A 12,318-nucleotide genomic window follows, 5' to 3' on the forward strand; every position below is an offset into this window, starting at 1 on the left:
TGCGGCTTTCTCCCCTTCGTCGGCCAGGGAGTTCACCCACGCTCGCTTGTCCCGTCTGCAAGAGCGCTTGACTTCCTTCTCTAGAGCCGAGTACCGTTGACGGGCTTCGTTCTTGGCTCCTCTGGTTCTCGTCCGCTCTATCGCGGCTTTTGCTTCTCTACGCTCCTCAATCTTCCGCCAGGTTTCATCTGTGATCCACTCTTTCCTCTGGGTGCGCAGCTCACCCAAGTTGTTCTCGCTTGTTTCTATAAAGGCATTCTTGATGGCCGTGCATTGTTCTTCTACGCTGCCACCTTCTGGAACGTCCGCAGCTCGAGTCTCAAGTTCTTAAACAAAAGACCTTTTACCGCTGGATCTTCAAGTCGGCATGTGTTGAACCGCCGCCCGAGTCTCTCCTCCCGTCGCTGGATTCGCGCCATGCGTAGGCGGATTTCACCGATTAGAAGGTGATGGTCAGACGCGATGTCGGCGCTGCGTTTATTCCGGACATCAAGAAGGCTCCGTCTCCATTTTCGGCTGATGCAGATGTAGTCGATCTGATTTTCGGTATGTCCATCACGTGACTTTGTGCACTGGCCGATGGGGGAAGAGCGAGCCCCCGATCACCATGTCGTTATTGCCACAAAATTCTGCAAACAGCTCACCGTTCTCGCTCATTTCGCCGAGACCATGGCGTCCCATGACACGCTCATAGTCCGTGTTGTCGGAGCCGATCTTCGCATTGAAGTCGCCAGTGTAGATCTTGATGTCACCCTTTGGAACCTTATCCACGACGGCATTCAGTTGACTGTAAAAATTCTCCTTGTCCTGTAGCTCGGCAGCATCGGTTGGCGCATAACATTGGATTATGGTAACGTTACGAACCCGTGTTCTAAATCTGGCAACGACTATCCTCTCATTAACAGGTTCCCACTTGATGAGCGCAGCACTTGCCTGGACGCTAAGTAGGAGACCAACTCCACGATGGCGGGGAGCGTTTTCACCTCGAATACCAGAATATAGTAGTACCTGTCCCGATGGCAGTTTGTGTTCTCCAAAGTTTGGCCAACGAACTTCACTCAGTCCCAGGATTTCTAGCTTCATGCGTCGCGCCTCGTTGGCGAGTTGTGCCAGTTTACCCTGCTGGGCTAACGTCAATACCTTCCATGATCCAATTCGTGTCCGTTGTTTTGCGCTAAAAGTCGTTGCCGTTATATCAGTTCGATGTCTTTCTCTGTTGGTTTCTGTAACAATTGTAAAGGTTTCAGAGACAGTAGGTGGTTGGGCCTAAGGTCACCTATCCGCCGTGATGGGGCTGCCATCTTAGGTGTAGCTTCCGGGGAAGAGCATTTCTTATTATTATTATTATTTCATGGTGAACAGGCGCTCGGGTTGGCGAAGCATTTCCTCTATCACCGTGCTATGGTTACCGCGCCAGTGTTCGCGTCGCACCTCCTCACTCTGCTATTGTCGGATTGACAACATTGCCCAGGCTACGCCAACCAGCTGTGTCCATGTTTCACCTAGCAGTCTAATTTACCAAGCTCATCCGTTAATGAGGTATGGTGAGGGGTGTTTCCCCCTGCCACCATTGGCAAAAGGGATGATCGGCGATTTGCTCATGTACCTCTGATGTGCGGAAACAGTTCTATCGATTGTTTCACACTCAAGTCGCCATCTAACGTAAACAACTACCCGATTCGTACCTTCCTCAAAATTTGTCCTTTGCTCGCATTCTTCTTTGTGTGTACAATTTTCACACTGCCGTAGTATAACGGAACTATCAACTCTATAATTGAATCTTCTAATCGATCATATAAAATTTCCACTTTAAGTCCGATATTTGACGTTAAGCATCTCCGACTATGTAAATCGTTAAATTCACGCATGAAGTAATTACACATGATTAGTTAAAGCAGATTATTTTCGATTTTTAATTTATTCTTCTAGGAACTCCCTGAAGGCTCCTTCCATAAATCCATCCTTAGAATTTCCATGCAATTAACCTCAGAAATTTTATAAATTTCTGCTTAAAATAATCTTAAACTTCTCCCTTGCATTCAATTTGTATTCTCCTCAGAATCCCCATAGTATTCCTCAGAATTCTGAAAACAAAAATCCATCACAGAATAACTTTGAAACTCTTCTCAGAATTCCTTTGGGATTGAATCCTCAAAATTCGATTCCATTGGAATTCCTCTCGGAATTTATTTCGAACTCTTTAGAATTCTCTGGGAAGTATCGTCACAAATCACCCCAGAATTATTTTAGAACTATCCGCAGAGACCATCTTTGGAGTTCACGGGATTTTCATGGAATTTTCATCAGAGCCCCCTTAAGCAAAATTTCAGAACTAATTTTGAATTCTTATTAGAATTGGACCTAGAATCATCATCCAATCATCATAGAATTCTTCTCAGAACTCTCGTTAAAATGCACTCTCAATTATATTAGAATTATTTCCAAAATAGTTTCGGAGCTGAATTTTGCGTCTCTAATAATTTAAATAATAATCAAAAGCGACGCTCGTACCTGTTAAGCCAAGTTTAACTATATAGGTAAACCTGGCTTAATATTTAAGCGGAGAAGAAGAAATCGGCCCTCAGAGCACTTAATTTTACATGAGACTTTCGTAGTCTGTACTTTGGTATTCTTCTCTGATATACCTGGGTGTCATCCCTAGAATCCTTTAAAATTCTCTTAAAATTTATTTTGGATTTTTTTCTTAGTCATCCTTGAAAGACTTTTGAAAATCTATCGCAGACAAATACCTTTGGAAAGTTTCCAAGGTTCACAATTTATTTTTCGGGAAAAGAGGTATATTTTTCCGGATTTTTAATCGAAATTGTAGGCATTTCCCAATAGTTTTCCTTGGGTTCTAAAGTTTTGCGCAAAAAAAAAAATCAATTTCTTAGTGCCCAAAACTCAATTTAAACATTTTGTTGATATTTTTAAATTTCACTTTATTTTAGTAGTGAAAAAGTGACTTTAGTGGCTATTTTTAGGGAAATAGTGACTTTAGTGACTTTTTGGTGTAAAAAGTGACTTTTTAGTGAGGCTTCAAAATAGTGACCAAGTCACTAAAAAGTGACCTGCTACCAGCCCTGTTAACAGCACACATAGGAATCCGCAAATCAACTTCAGGCATCAGGAGAGATTTTGGTTTTCATGGTTTGTAGACAGACGACTCAATGTTATTAATGTTTTTTTTTATATTTTTCCTTGAAAATTTAGGCTGGGTTTTCACTCGATACTCCTTTGCTGCCCATAATCGCATATCAGTCCCATCGTTACTTGATTTCCTATCCATATGGGACTGTTATGCAATTATGGGTAGTGTGTGACTATCAACACACTAAGATTATTTCACCAAAATCTGTGAAATTTCGCCGAAATCTCAACAGCAGTTCGGTGATTTTTCACAGATTTCCTGTAATTTTTCACCGAATATCTGTGAAAAATTACAGGAAATCTGTGAAAAATCACCAAACCACAGACAAACAGACATAACACTCGAAAATTGTTCATCGAACAAGCATTTAACGAATAATTTAAAAGTATCATAGTTGGTAGTACCGCCACCTGTGGCGCGCATAGTCAATTCCCTTGCGTTTGACGTTTATACACTACCGCCATCTGTTCAGCGTACTACCCACCACAGTGTACTCAACAGATGGCGGTAATGTTTTAGCGACGATGTTTTACAGTGAGAAATATTCAATGTGTTATGTCTGTTTGTCTGTGACCAAACTGTTTACCGAACGTTCACACTTAAATTTTTTCACCGAGATTCCAACAACCGAGTAATTCTGCAATTTATTTTGCTGAGATTCAGTAAAACAATTGTCGAGACTCAGCTAACAAATAATATTTTGCTGAGATATCAGCTAACAAACAGATATTTTGCACAGATATCAGCAAAAGTAAATGCCGAGGTAATCGGCTGTTGGAGATTTTACCGAGCTAGATTAAGTGTGTTCAGCTGTTAACATTTCGGTAAAATTTCACATATTTTGGTAAAATAATCTTAGTGTGCGTCTATGCGTCTATTTTTCCTAAAAAATATTTTTGATGCTTTGATCATTGAAATGGTCCACCCTAACATGGAAATGGTCACCCTAATGACAAAATAACAAAACATGAAATGGCTGCTCTCTTATACTAGACCCTCTCTAGGCTCAGCTACATTCAATAATAATCATCACACCATTCTCGAGGGATCCGAGCACTCTGTATACAGAACTGATAAATTAAACTATTCTCATTTTGCTTAAAATTTAATCAATTTGACATTGCACTCAGTTTAATCATATCGAATGATTAAAAATTAATTATCTCTTGCTTAAAAATAATCATCTGAAATTAAACCCAGTTTAAACATGGTTGATTAAATTGAAAGTTATCTTGTTTGAATAAATTTTAATCTTTTTTGATTGAGTTTTAATCTTTTTTGATTATAGGGTAACCAACTGATTTTGGACCCCTAGAGGAAGTGAGATCACGTTTATGTCAAAATAATATTATTTGTTTATTATTATTATGCAATTTACATGCGGTTGTGTTCGAAAGCTACTCATCTTGGATGTAAAATGTCACTAGATGTTTTATTTATTGATATATACTCGAAAAATAATTCTTTTCACATCATGATATTCACATATTTTGGACCCTTCCACTTGATTTTGGACAGTGTCCATAATATATTTTGGACACACTGAATGGGAACGAATATATTTTGGACATGCTAAAGTTCTTTCAACCTATGAGCCTAAAATTAATTACGACGGTCACTTCTTCCTATCTCGCATTTGTTAGGTCCGGTGGGAAAATTTTCAAAGAAGGTGCCGTAAAACGGGGTGAAATTGATCAGCGGGGTGAATTTGATCGCTGAGTATACCCAATATTGTACTTATGCATAATATTTTTACAATGCATACAAAGATACATTCGTACGCTTAGTAACGAAAAACATGTTACACATGAAAAAATATCACCAGAAATTTCAGCGATCAATTTTGCACCCCGTTTTACGGTATGCATAAAAGTTAACCCCCCGTTACTCGCGCTGTTGTACTTTGTACAACACATATGAGTTTTCCATTGCCATTTTGTTGCTGCCAATCGATCTGAAACCAACTTGTATTCCTCAAAAAACTTGTTTTGAACTAAAAAAGCTAAACTTTGATTACAATTAACCCCCAAAATGCGGATAATAGAGAAAATGTAAATGGAAACCGCGTAAACGGTGTCCATACTACGTTGGTTACAACATGGAATATCTCGAGATCCTGACCAGATAGAAAGTTACTGTCTTCGGCAAAGTTGTTCAGGAGGTCAAAGCCTATTTCTTAGTGTACAATAGTTCAGAATTATCTCACTTCGTGGTGCTAGTATACATGTGAAATTCTCGTGTATAAAATATCTCTAGATCCTGACCAGATAGAAAGTAAATGCCTTCAGCAAAGTTGTTCAGGAAGTCAAGCTCTTTTCGTTGGTTGAGTAGTTCAGAAATTTCACACTACGAGGCACTAGTATATACGTATAATTTTTGCATATACAATAGCTCGAGTTCTTGACCAGCTAGAAAGTTACTGTATTGAGCAAACTTGTTCAGGGGGTCAAAACTTTTCGACTGGTAGACAGTAGTTCGGAATTTTCTCACCACGTGGCGTTTGTATACATATACACTTCTCGCACATGATATATCTCGAGATCCTGACCAAATAGAAAGTTACTGTCTTTGAAAAAGTTGTTCAGGAGGTCAAAGCCTATTGCTTGGTGTAGAATAGTTCAGAATTTTCTCACTATGTAGTTCTAGTATACACGTTAAATTCTCCCATATAAAATATCTAGAGAGCATGACAAGATAGAATGTTACTGTCTTGGGCAAAGTTGTTCAGGTGATCAAGGCCTTTTGGCTAGTGGACGGTAGTTCAGAATATTTCACTTCATGGTACTAGTATATACGTGCAATTCTCGCATATGATATATCTCAAGACCTGCTAAAAATGTACTGTAATCGGCAAAGTTGTCCAGGCGATCAAACCCTATCGTTGGTGGAAAGTACATAATTTTCTCACTAGGTGACGTTGAAAGACACGTGAAATCCTTGCATATAAAATATCTCTGAATGACCGACATACTAGTGCCACGTAAAGGGAAAATTCTGAATTACTGTACACCAACGAAAAGATCCTAACATCCTGAACAACTTTGCCGAAGACAGTAACTTTCTGTCTGGTCAGGATCTAGAGATATTTTATATGCGAGAATTCCTCATGTATACTAGCGTTGCAAAGTGAGAAAACTCTGAACTTAAGTCCACCAGCAAAAAGGCCTTGACTTCCTGAACAACTTTGCCGAAGACAGTAACTTTTTATATGATCAGGATTTCGAGATATTTTATATGAGAATTTCACGTATATACTAGCACCATATAGTGAAAAAATTCTGAACTATAGGCTTTGAACTCCTGAACAACTTTTTCGAAGACAATAACTTTCTATCTGGTCATGATTTCGAGATATATCACATGCGAGAACTTCACATGTATACTAGCGCTATGTAGTGAGTAAATTTTGAACTACTGTCCACCAGCAAAAAGGTTATGATCTCTAGAACTACTTTGGCAAAGACAGTAACTTTCTATCTGGTCAGGATCTCGAGATATTCCATGTAGTAACCAATTAAGTCAGAACCCTCGTAGTATGGACACCATTTACGCGGTTTCCATTTACATTTTCTCTATTATCCGCATATTTTGGGGGTTAACTGTAATAAATATTTAGCTTGTTTAGTTAAAAGCAAGTTTTTTGAGGAATATTCGTTGATTTCAGATCGATTGGTAGCTCGGCTGCAAAATGGAAATGGAAAACTCACACTGTTGTACAAAGTACAACGCGTGAGTGCACGTGTTACAAAAGTTGACGCGAGTAACGGAGGAAATATAATATAACATAAGGAAACAACTGATCATACCATAAAAAAATCATTCAGAAGTAAATCTTAATACGGAGACCTGACTTTATGCTTGCAGTCCATATTATTTTTTGTATGGGCTGTTCATAAACTACGTAGACGGTTTTTGAGAGATTTCAACCTCCCTTCCGTAGAAGACAGTCTCAAACACAAAATTTAAAAAATTGTATGGACCGTAGACATCTGCCAAGCGCTCCCACCCCCTAAAGCGTCTACGTAGTTTATGAACAGCCCCTTAGTTAAATGCGTTTGGGAGATAGGAAAACTTTTGTGGAAAACTAGGAACTAGGAAAACTAGGAAAACTCGGAGTGGACCACTCTACGTGTTTTGCCGTTTTTCCCATTTTGAATCGCCTGATAAACAGGAAACATATTTAAAAACAATGAATTCATATAATTTTGATTGATTTATTACCAATTTAATCAGAAATCTGAGATAATAGCACGATCGACCAACCGGAATTTTTTTTTTGTCGCTCTTTTTATGATTCTCATTTGATAAGTGTCCAAAATAAGTTGGTAACATTTTTTTGCGATCTTTTTTGGACACTTTTTATTTAATACTTTTTAAGTAAAATCTTAAGGTGAAATCTTTATAAACACGTGAAATACATCTTCCAAAGTCAGATAAACTGATTTGATAAAAACAAATCATTGAATTGTATATTTTAGACCAAATTTAAAACAAGTACACTAACGCCGATTCCTCTTGACAAACGTCGAAACATGAAACTTTGTCGATAACATTTTCTAAAACTGCTTAAATTGAGCAATTGTAAGCAATTTGAGGTGAACTAATGATCTTGAGACATAGCAAGTAATTGAAAGAATGTAATTACAACATCAACCCAGATGTATTTGAAGAAACTAGACAGTAAGCGAGGAAAATATATGAAAAGGGTCCAAAATATGTAGGGGTCCAATTCAAGTTGGTTACCCTATACTAATATTCTAAAAGAATAAAATTTAATACTGAAAAGATAAATTTTTATCCCCAGTGATTATTTTGAATTTAATCATGGATGACTATTGCCGAAGTAAACATGGCTCGGACGCAATAAGATGAACCGGGAATTTGCATACTTTTTAAGCTTTTTTTGATTTAATTTATGTTTGAGTATAAGGATAAATTTAACAACAACTGAAAATGACATGTGTTCCAAAGTCAGGATTTCAGGAACGAAAATTCACTTATGGATTCATGAGTCACGAAATAATGATTTTATTTTGTGTTATTTGTTACGAAATCGTTGGAACACGCGTCCAAACCATTTATGGAACAGTTCTATCATTTAGGTAATCGTTCAGGTATGGTATTTTTTTATTAGGGAATTCATGAATTCAAATAAACTAGTAGTTCAGGTCATCGTGATTGTTTGTTCACGAATACAGGAATTCTTAATTTGAAATGCAAGTGAAGGGTAGGTAATTATCAAAAAAGCAAAATCACAAAAAAAAGGATTAGAGCAAAAATAAATTGACAGATATAGGGTAGAGCGCTACTTCGTCGTAATCGTCCATTTCCGTTCTATTGAGCAGAAAACATCAGTAATATCAATGATTTCACCGTTCACAAATCATTAATACGTTTGTACCGAAGCGTTAGTTCATAAGCTACAACATAAAGCCTATTAGAACGCATTGTATGAATATTTATACTCATTGTTCTCAAAACAAGAGAAGACGTGCCTAGCGAACCCACTTTTTCTACCTTCATCCGTAGGACGAATAAAATCCAATGGCATTTCAATGTTTCAGCCATTCAAAAATATCTCAACAATGTGTGGCTCTTTATCAAATCCAACGGTACGTATGGAAAGGGGAATGCATTTAGAAGTCATCTTTCATATAAACATTTCATTTATTGTTAAACCCCTTTAAAAAAAGGTAAAGCGTGGGTTGTGCTTAATAGGACGGAAATTAGATCCGAAACCCTAAGGAAAAAAGTTCACTCAGTGGATTAAGTATGAAGCCAAGTTACGATTCTCCAAAGTTGGCTACATTTGGCTCACATGATCTGCAGCGTGATAAACATAGTAGTTTTGGACGGGCCTGCTGTAATATTTTTGGAATCGTTTCTTTTTTTCAGGACCCGATTTTGATGTGTACATTCTTTAACTTAACATCCATATGTTCCGCTCGAGGACATTTGTTACGTCAATACGATAGATAACGGAAGGTAAACATATAACACATCGATTTGTTTTTTGAGAGGTTCTCCGACACGAAGTGTGATAGTGGATTAGCAACCTACGTCACCACCACTAAATAAATCCCTGGATAAGTCTTCGGGTCTTCGGTCACCACATGATGATGATGATGATGATGATTATACCTTGTTCTTGCTACCACAATAACCACCTATATGTGTTTGTAGGATGTACGTACATGCTAAGGAACATAAAAATTATGTTCCTTGAACTTTGCTTTTTACGTCTTTATCTTATGATTCGGCACATTTTGTGAGAAGATATTTGAAAACTTTCCAATATACTTACCACAGTGAGCAAGATCGATGATCGGTATTTGGCTGGTAGATAGCAGCGTATCCACCTTTTCTTCACCCGATTTTGTCTTCAACATTTTGGTTCTGATAAATGCTTAACTTTCTTGCTCTTAAGGTCAAGATTTGACTGACACTAAGGGCACTACTCCCTTAAGGAACGACACTAGTTTTCTACACTCCAAAAACTGAAAACTTCACCACAGAGGATCACAGAAACTTTTTCTCGTTTCGCTTTCCTTATATGTCAGGTTCAGTACGCTCTTTCAGAGGCAAAAGATTTTACCTATTCGGTATGCTTATTTTCCGCGTTTTGGTTGCTTTTATGCTTTTCGTGCTTGTTTCCACCGTGTTGTGGATTTATTATTGCTTGTATCTCTTTCGCGCCTCCCTTTGCTCGGACGGTTGTTGGACTAGTTCACTCCTCCTCGGGTACGGTTTGGTTGAGGAGGGAATCACACGCAAACCATGTGAGTATGATGGTATAATTTTCTGTTGTGTTTTGGTCTTCACTGGTTTTCCGATGGTACCAATACTACCAATGACACTTTCGAGGGCAACTCTGCTTCTTCTGCTGTTTGTCGATCGACGAGTTGAAAGTACTTTCCATTTGAACACTGTGCAAAAAATGCTGCCTTTGAGCTGTTATGTACTTCCCCGGAAGTTACCCAACTCAACCCCTGACAGCAGATACAAAATTGCAACCGCTCCGCAAAAATCAATTAACACACACGTTCGGAAAAATCGACACTTGTTAATTTTTGACAAAAACCACACCGCTTATACGGCCACTCTTTCACTGATCACCTGGCTGGTTCGGAAATGATCTATCACAACACTCCCGAAAACTCCTACACGACCTGCCTGTACACACGACTGTACACTTCAGCAAGGAACGATCGACTGAAAATCGCTTCGCGTTTTTCCACTCTATCCGCCTGAATTGTGTAAAACCGTTTTGTGTATGATTCGCACTCTCCCCCCGTCTGTGTCTGTAAGGCTGCAGTTGTGTGTGCGAAGAGCTCAAGTAACTGGTCTCTGTCGTCGGCCTGACAGCGTGACACTTTAGCCTTAATTCAGTGGTAATCCTCCGTTTCCACAAAACTCGCTCTTATCTTGGCCTTTTTTATAATCTTCACAGCTCGCAGAGTCACATTTGTTGATAACAAACACCGATGGCACTGCTTGTGGAAGACAACATCAGGATATGATATCTAACGCCAGCAGTGACGATGAAGGGAATACGTCTCTTGCGGACTGGAGTGGACCTTGAAGCGCCGAGATCCAGCAATACGTCTCAATTTTGAATGATCCACAATGTCTTTTGGTTCGAATTAGCACCTTAACAAAGATATGCTAAAGAAGATATATTCTTCTAATTAATTGCTGCACGCCTAATTGCACGAATTTTCGGTAGAATAATTAGTCCGCGTGCAAGTAACCGCGACCAATCCAATAAGTTCGAGTGTTATATCGGCAATGATACTGCTACTACTAGTACAACAACGAACGAACTGCGAGAGGGTTGGCTATATATTAAGTACGCTATGTATGCGATAGCGCGGCGCCTCTAGTTAGGCGCGCGTGCGCACACACACACACACTCATACAGTGGCGCACATTTCCGCTAATGCAGCATCATATTTATGTCTCTATGCTGCCTTTTGACCCACGTGTAGCATAGTTTGGCATTTTGGTAAAGATACAAACCATTATGCTCGCTCGAATATGAGATGCCTGCGCGATGCATGATGGGTTGCGGATTCACCGCTGCAATACCTACTATACCGTGGACCCCCGCTAATCTGAACGACTTTTCATTTTTAATTTGCACTTCTAGTAACCCTATGCCTATCAGCATCAGAAATGCATGTTTCGGGTAGCCTTATTTGCTGTTTTGTTTTGATTCTGCGATCCGTTTCGCAATGCTCCATTTTGCTTTCCTCTATTCCAGATGCTGAATGACGTTAGAGCCATTTTCAGTTTACACGACGTGCATATTACCGCGGTTCTAATTAAAAACATTCAGATTACCGAGGTTCCACGGTACTGGGAATAAGCGCTCTTGTACAGAAGCATGATGCTTCAAGGGTTTCCCACATCAAATTACATCACGGAAAAACGCTGTAGAAAATTATCTAGTTGACCGATCCTTTTCAAACTTTCAGACGATAAAAAACCCATTAGTAAGTTTTTGGCATATTTATTTCATTCAACTTCAATACCATAACCGTACGCTCGCACCTTACGCTTAACTCCACTCATTTGGTACTGAACAACATCTGGCTGCAGCTTCTTCAGTACGGAAACCCACTATTTCATCATGTCTTCCTCAGATTTAACCTCCTTGGGATGCTTCCATAGTGCCTGCTTCATAATAGCCCAGTGTTTTTCGATGGGCCTTAGTTTCAGTGCGTTAGGGAGGTTCATGTCCTTGAGTACGAAAGTGACCCCGTTGGCTTCGTACCACTCCAGGGCAACATTTGAATAGTGGCACGAAGCTAGATCCAGCCAGAAGATCGTAAGGCCCTCGTGTTACTTCAACAGAGGAAGCAGACGCTTCTGTAGACGCTCCTTGAGATAGATCTCCCCGTTTACAGTCCCGGTAGTCACGAATGGCGCACTCCGTTTCCCAAGTAACATTTTTTGTTTTATGAGGGTTCTGTAGATCATGATTTGGACTTGTCGAATGCTATAAAACCTCGATAAACCTGCAATGTTACTTGGGTTGCCACATGAGCAGATTGCTTGCCAAATCATGTATTTCTTGGCAAACTTTGAAAGTTTTTGATTCCTTACTTCCTCCGTAACATCAAACTTGTCCTGGGCCGTGAAGAACAGTAGCCCCGGAAGCTGCC

General features: G+C 39.3%; 1 protein-coding gene across 1 annotated transcript in view; it reads right to left on the reverse strand.

The window, feature by feature from the left end:
• LOC135706851 (uncharacterized) overlaps window positions 1–10,713 on the reverse strand; it is an 87,503-nt gene extending 76,790 nt beyond the window's left edge. Inside the window, exon 1 of the mRNA XM_065228528.1 lies at window positions 9,456–10,713. Coding sequence (XP_065084600.1) covers window positions 9,456–9,540 — 85 coding nt within the window. The 5' untranslated portion in view covers window positions 9,541–10,713. The remainder of the gene's footprint in view (window positions 1–9,455) is intronic.
• Between the last annotated feature and the right edge of the window lie 1,605 nt (window positions 10,714–12,318).

The sequence above is a fragment of the Ochlerotatus camptorhynchus genome, unplaced genomic scaffold, assembly GCF_037179485.1.
Source record: "Ochlerotatus camptorhynchus isolate MF236.1 unplaced genomic scaffold, CSIRO-AGI_Acam_v1.1 ptg000292l, whole genome shotgun sequence".
NCBI classification, from domain to species: Eukaryota; Metazoa; Arthropoda; class Insecta; order Diptera; family Culicidae; genus Ochlerotatus; species Ochlerotatus camptorhynchus.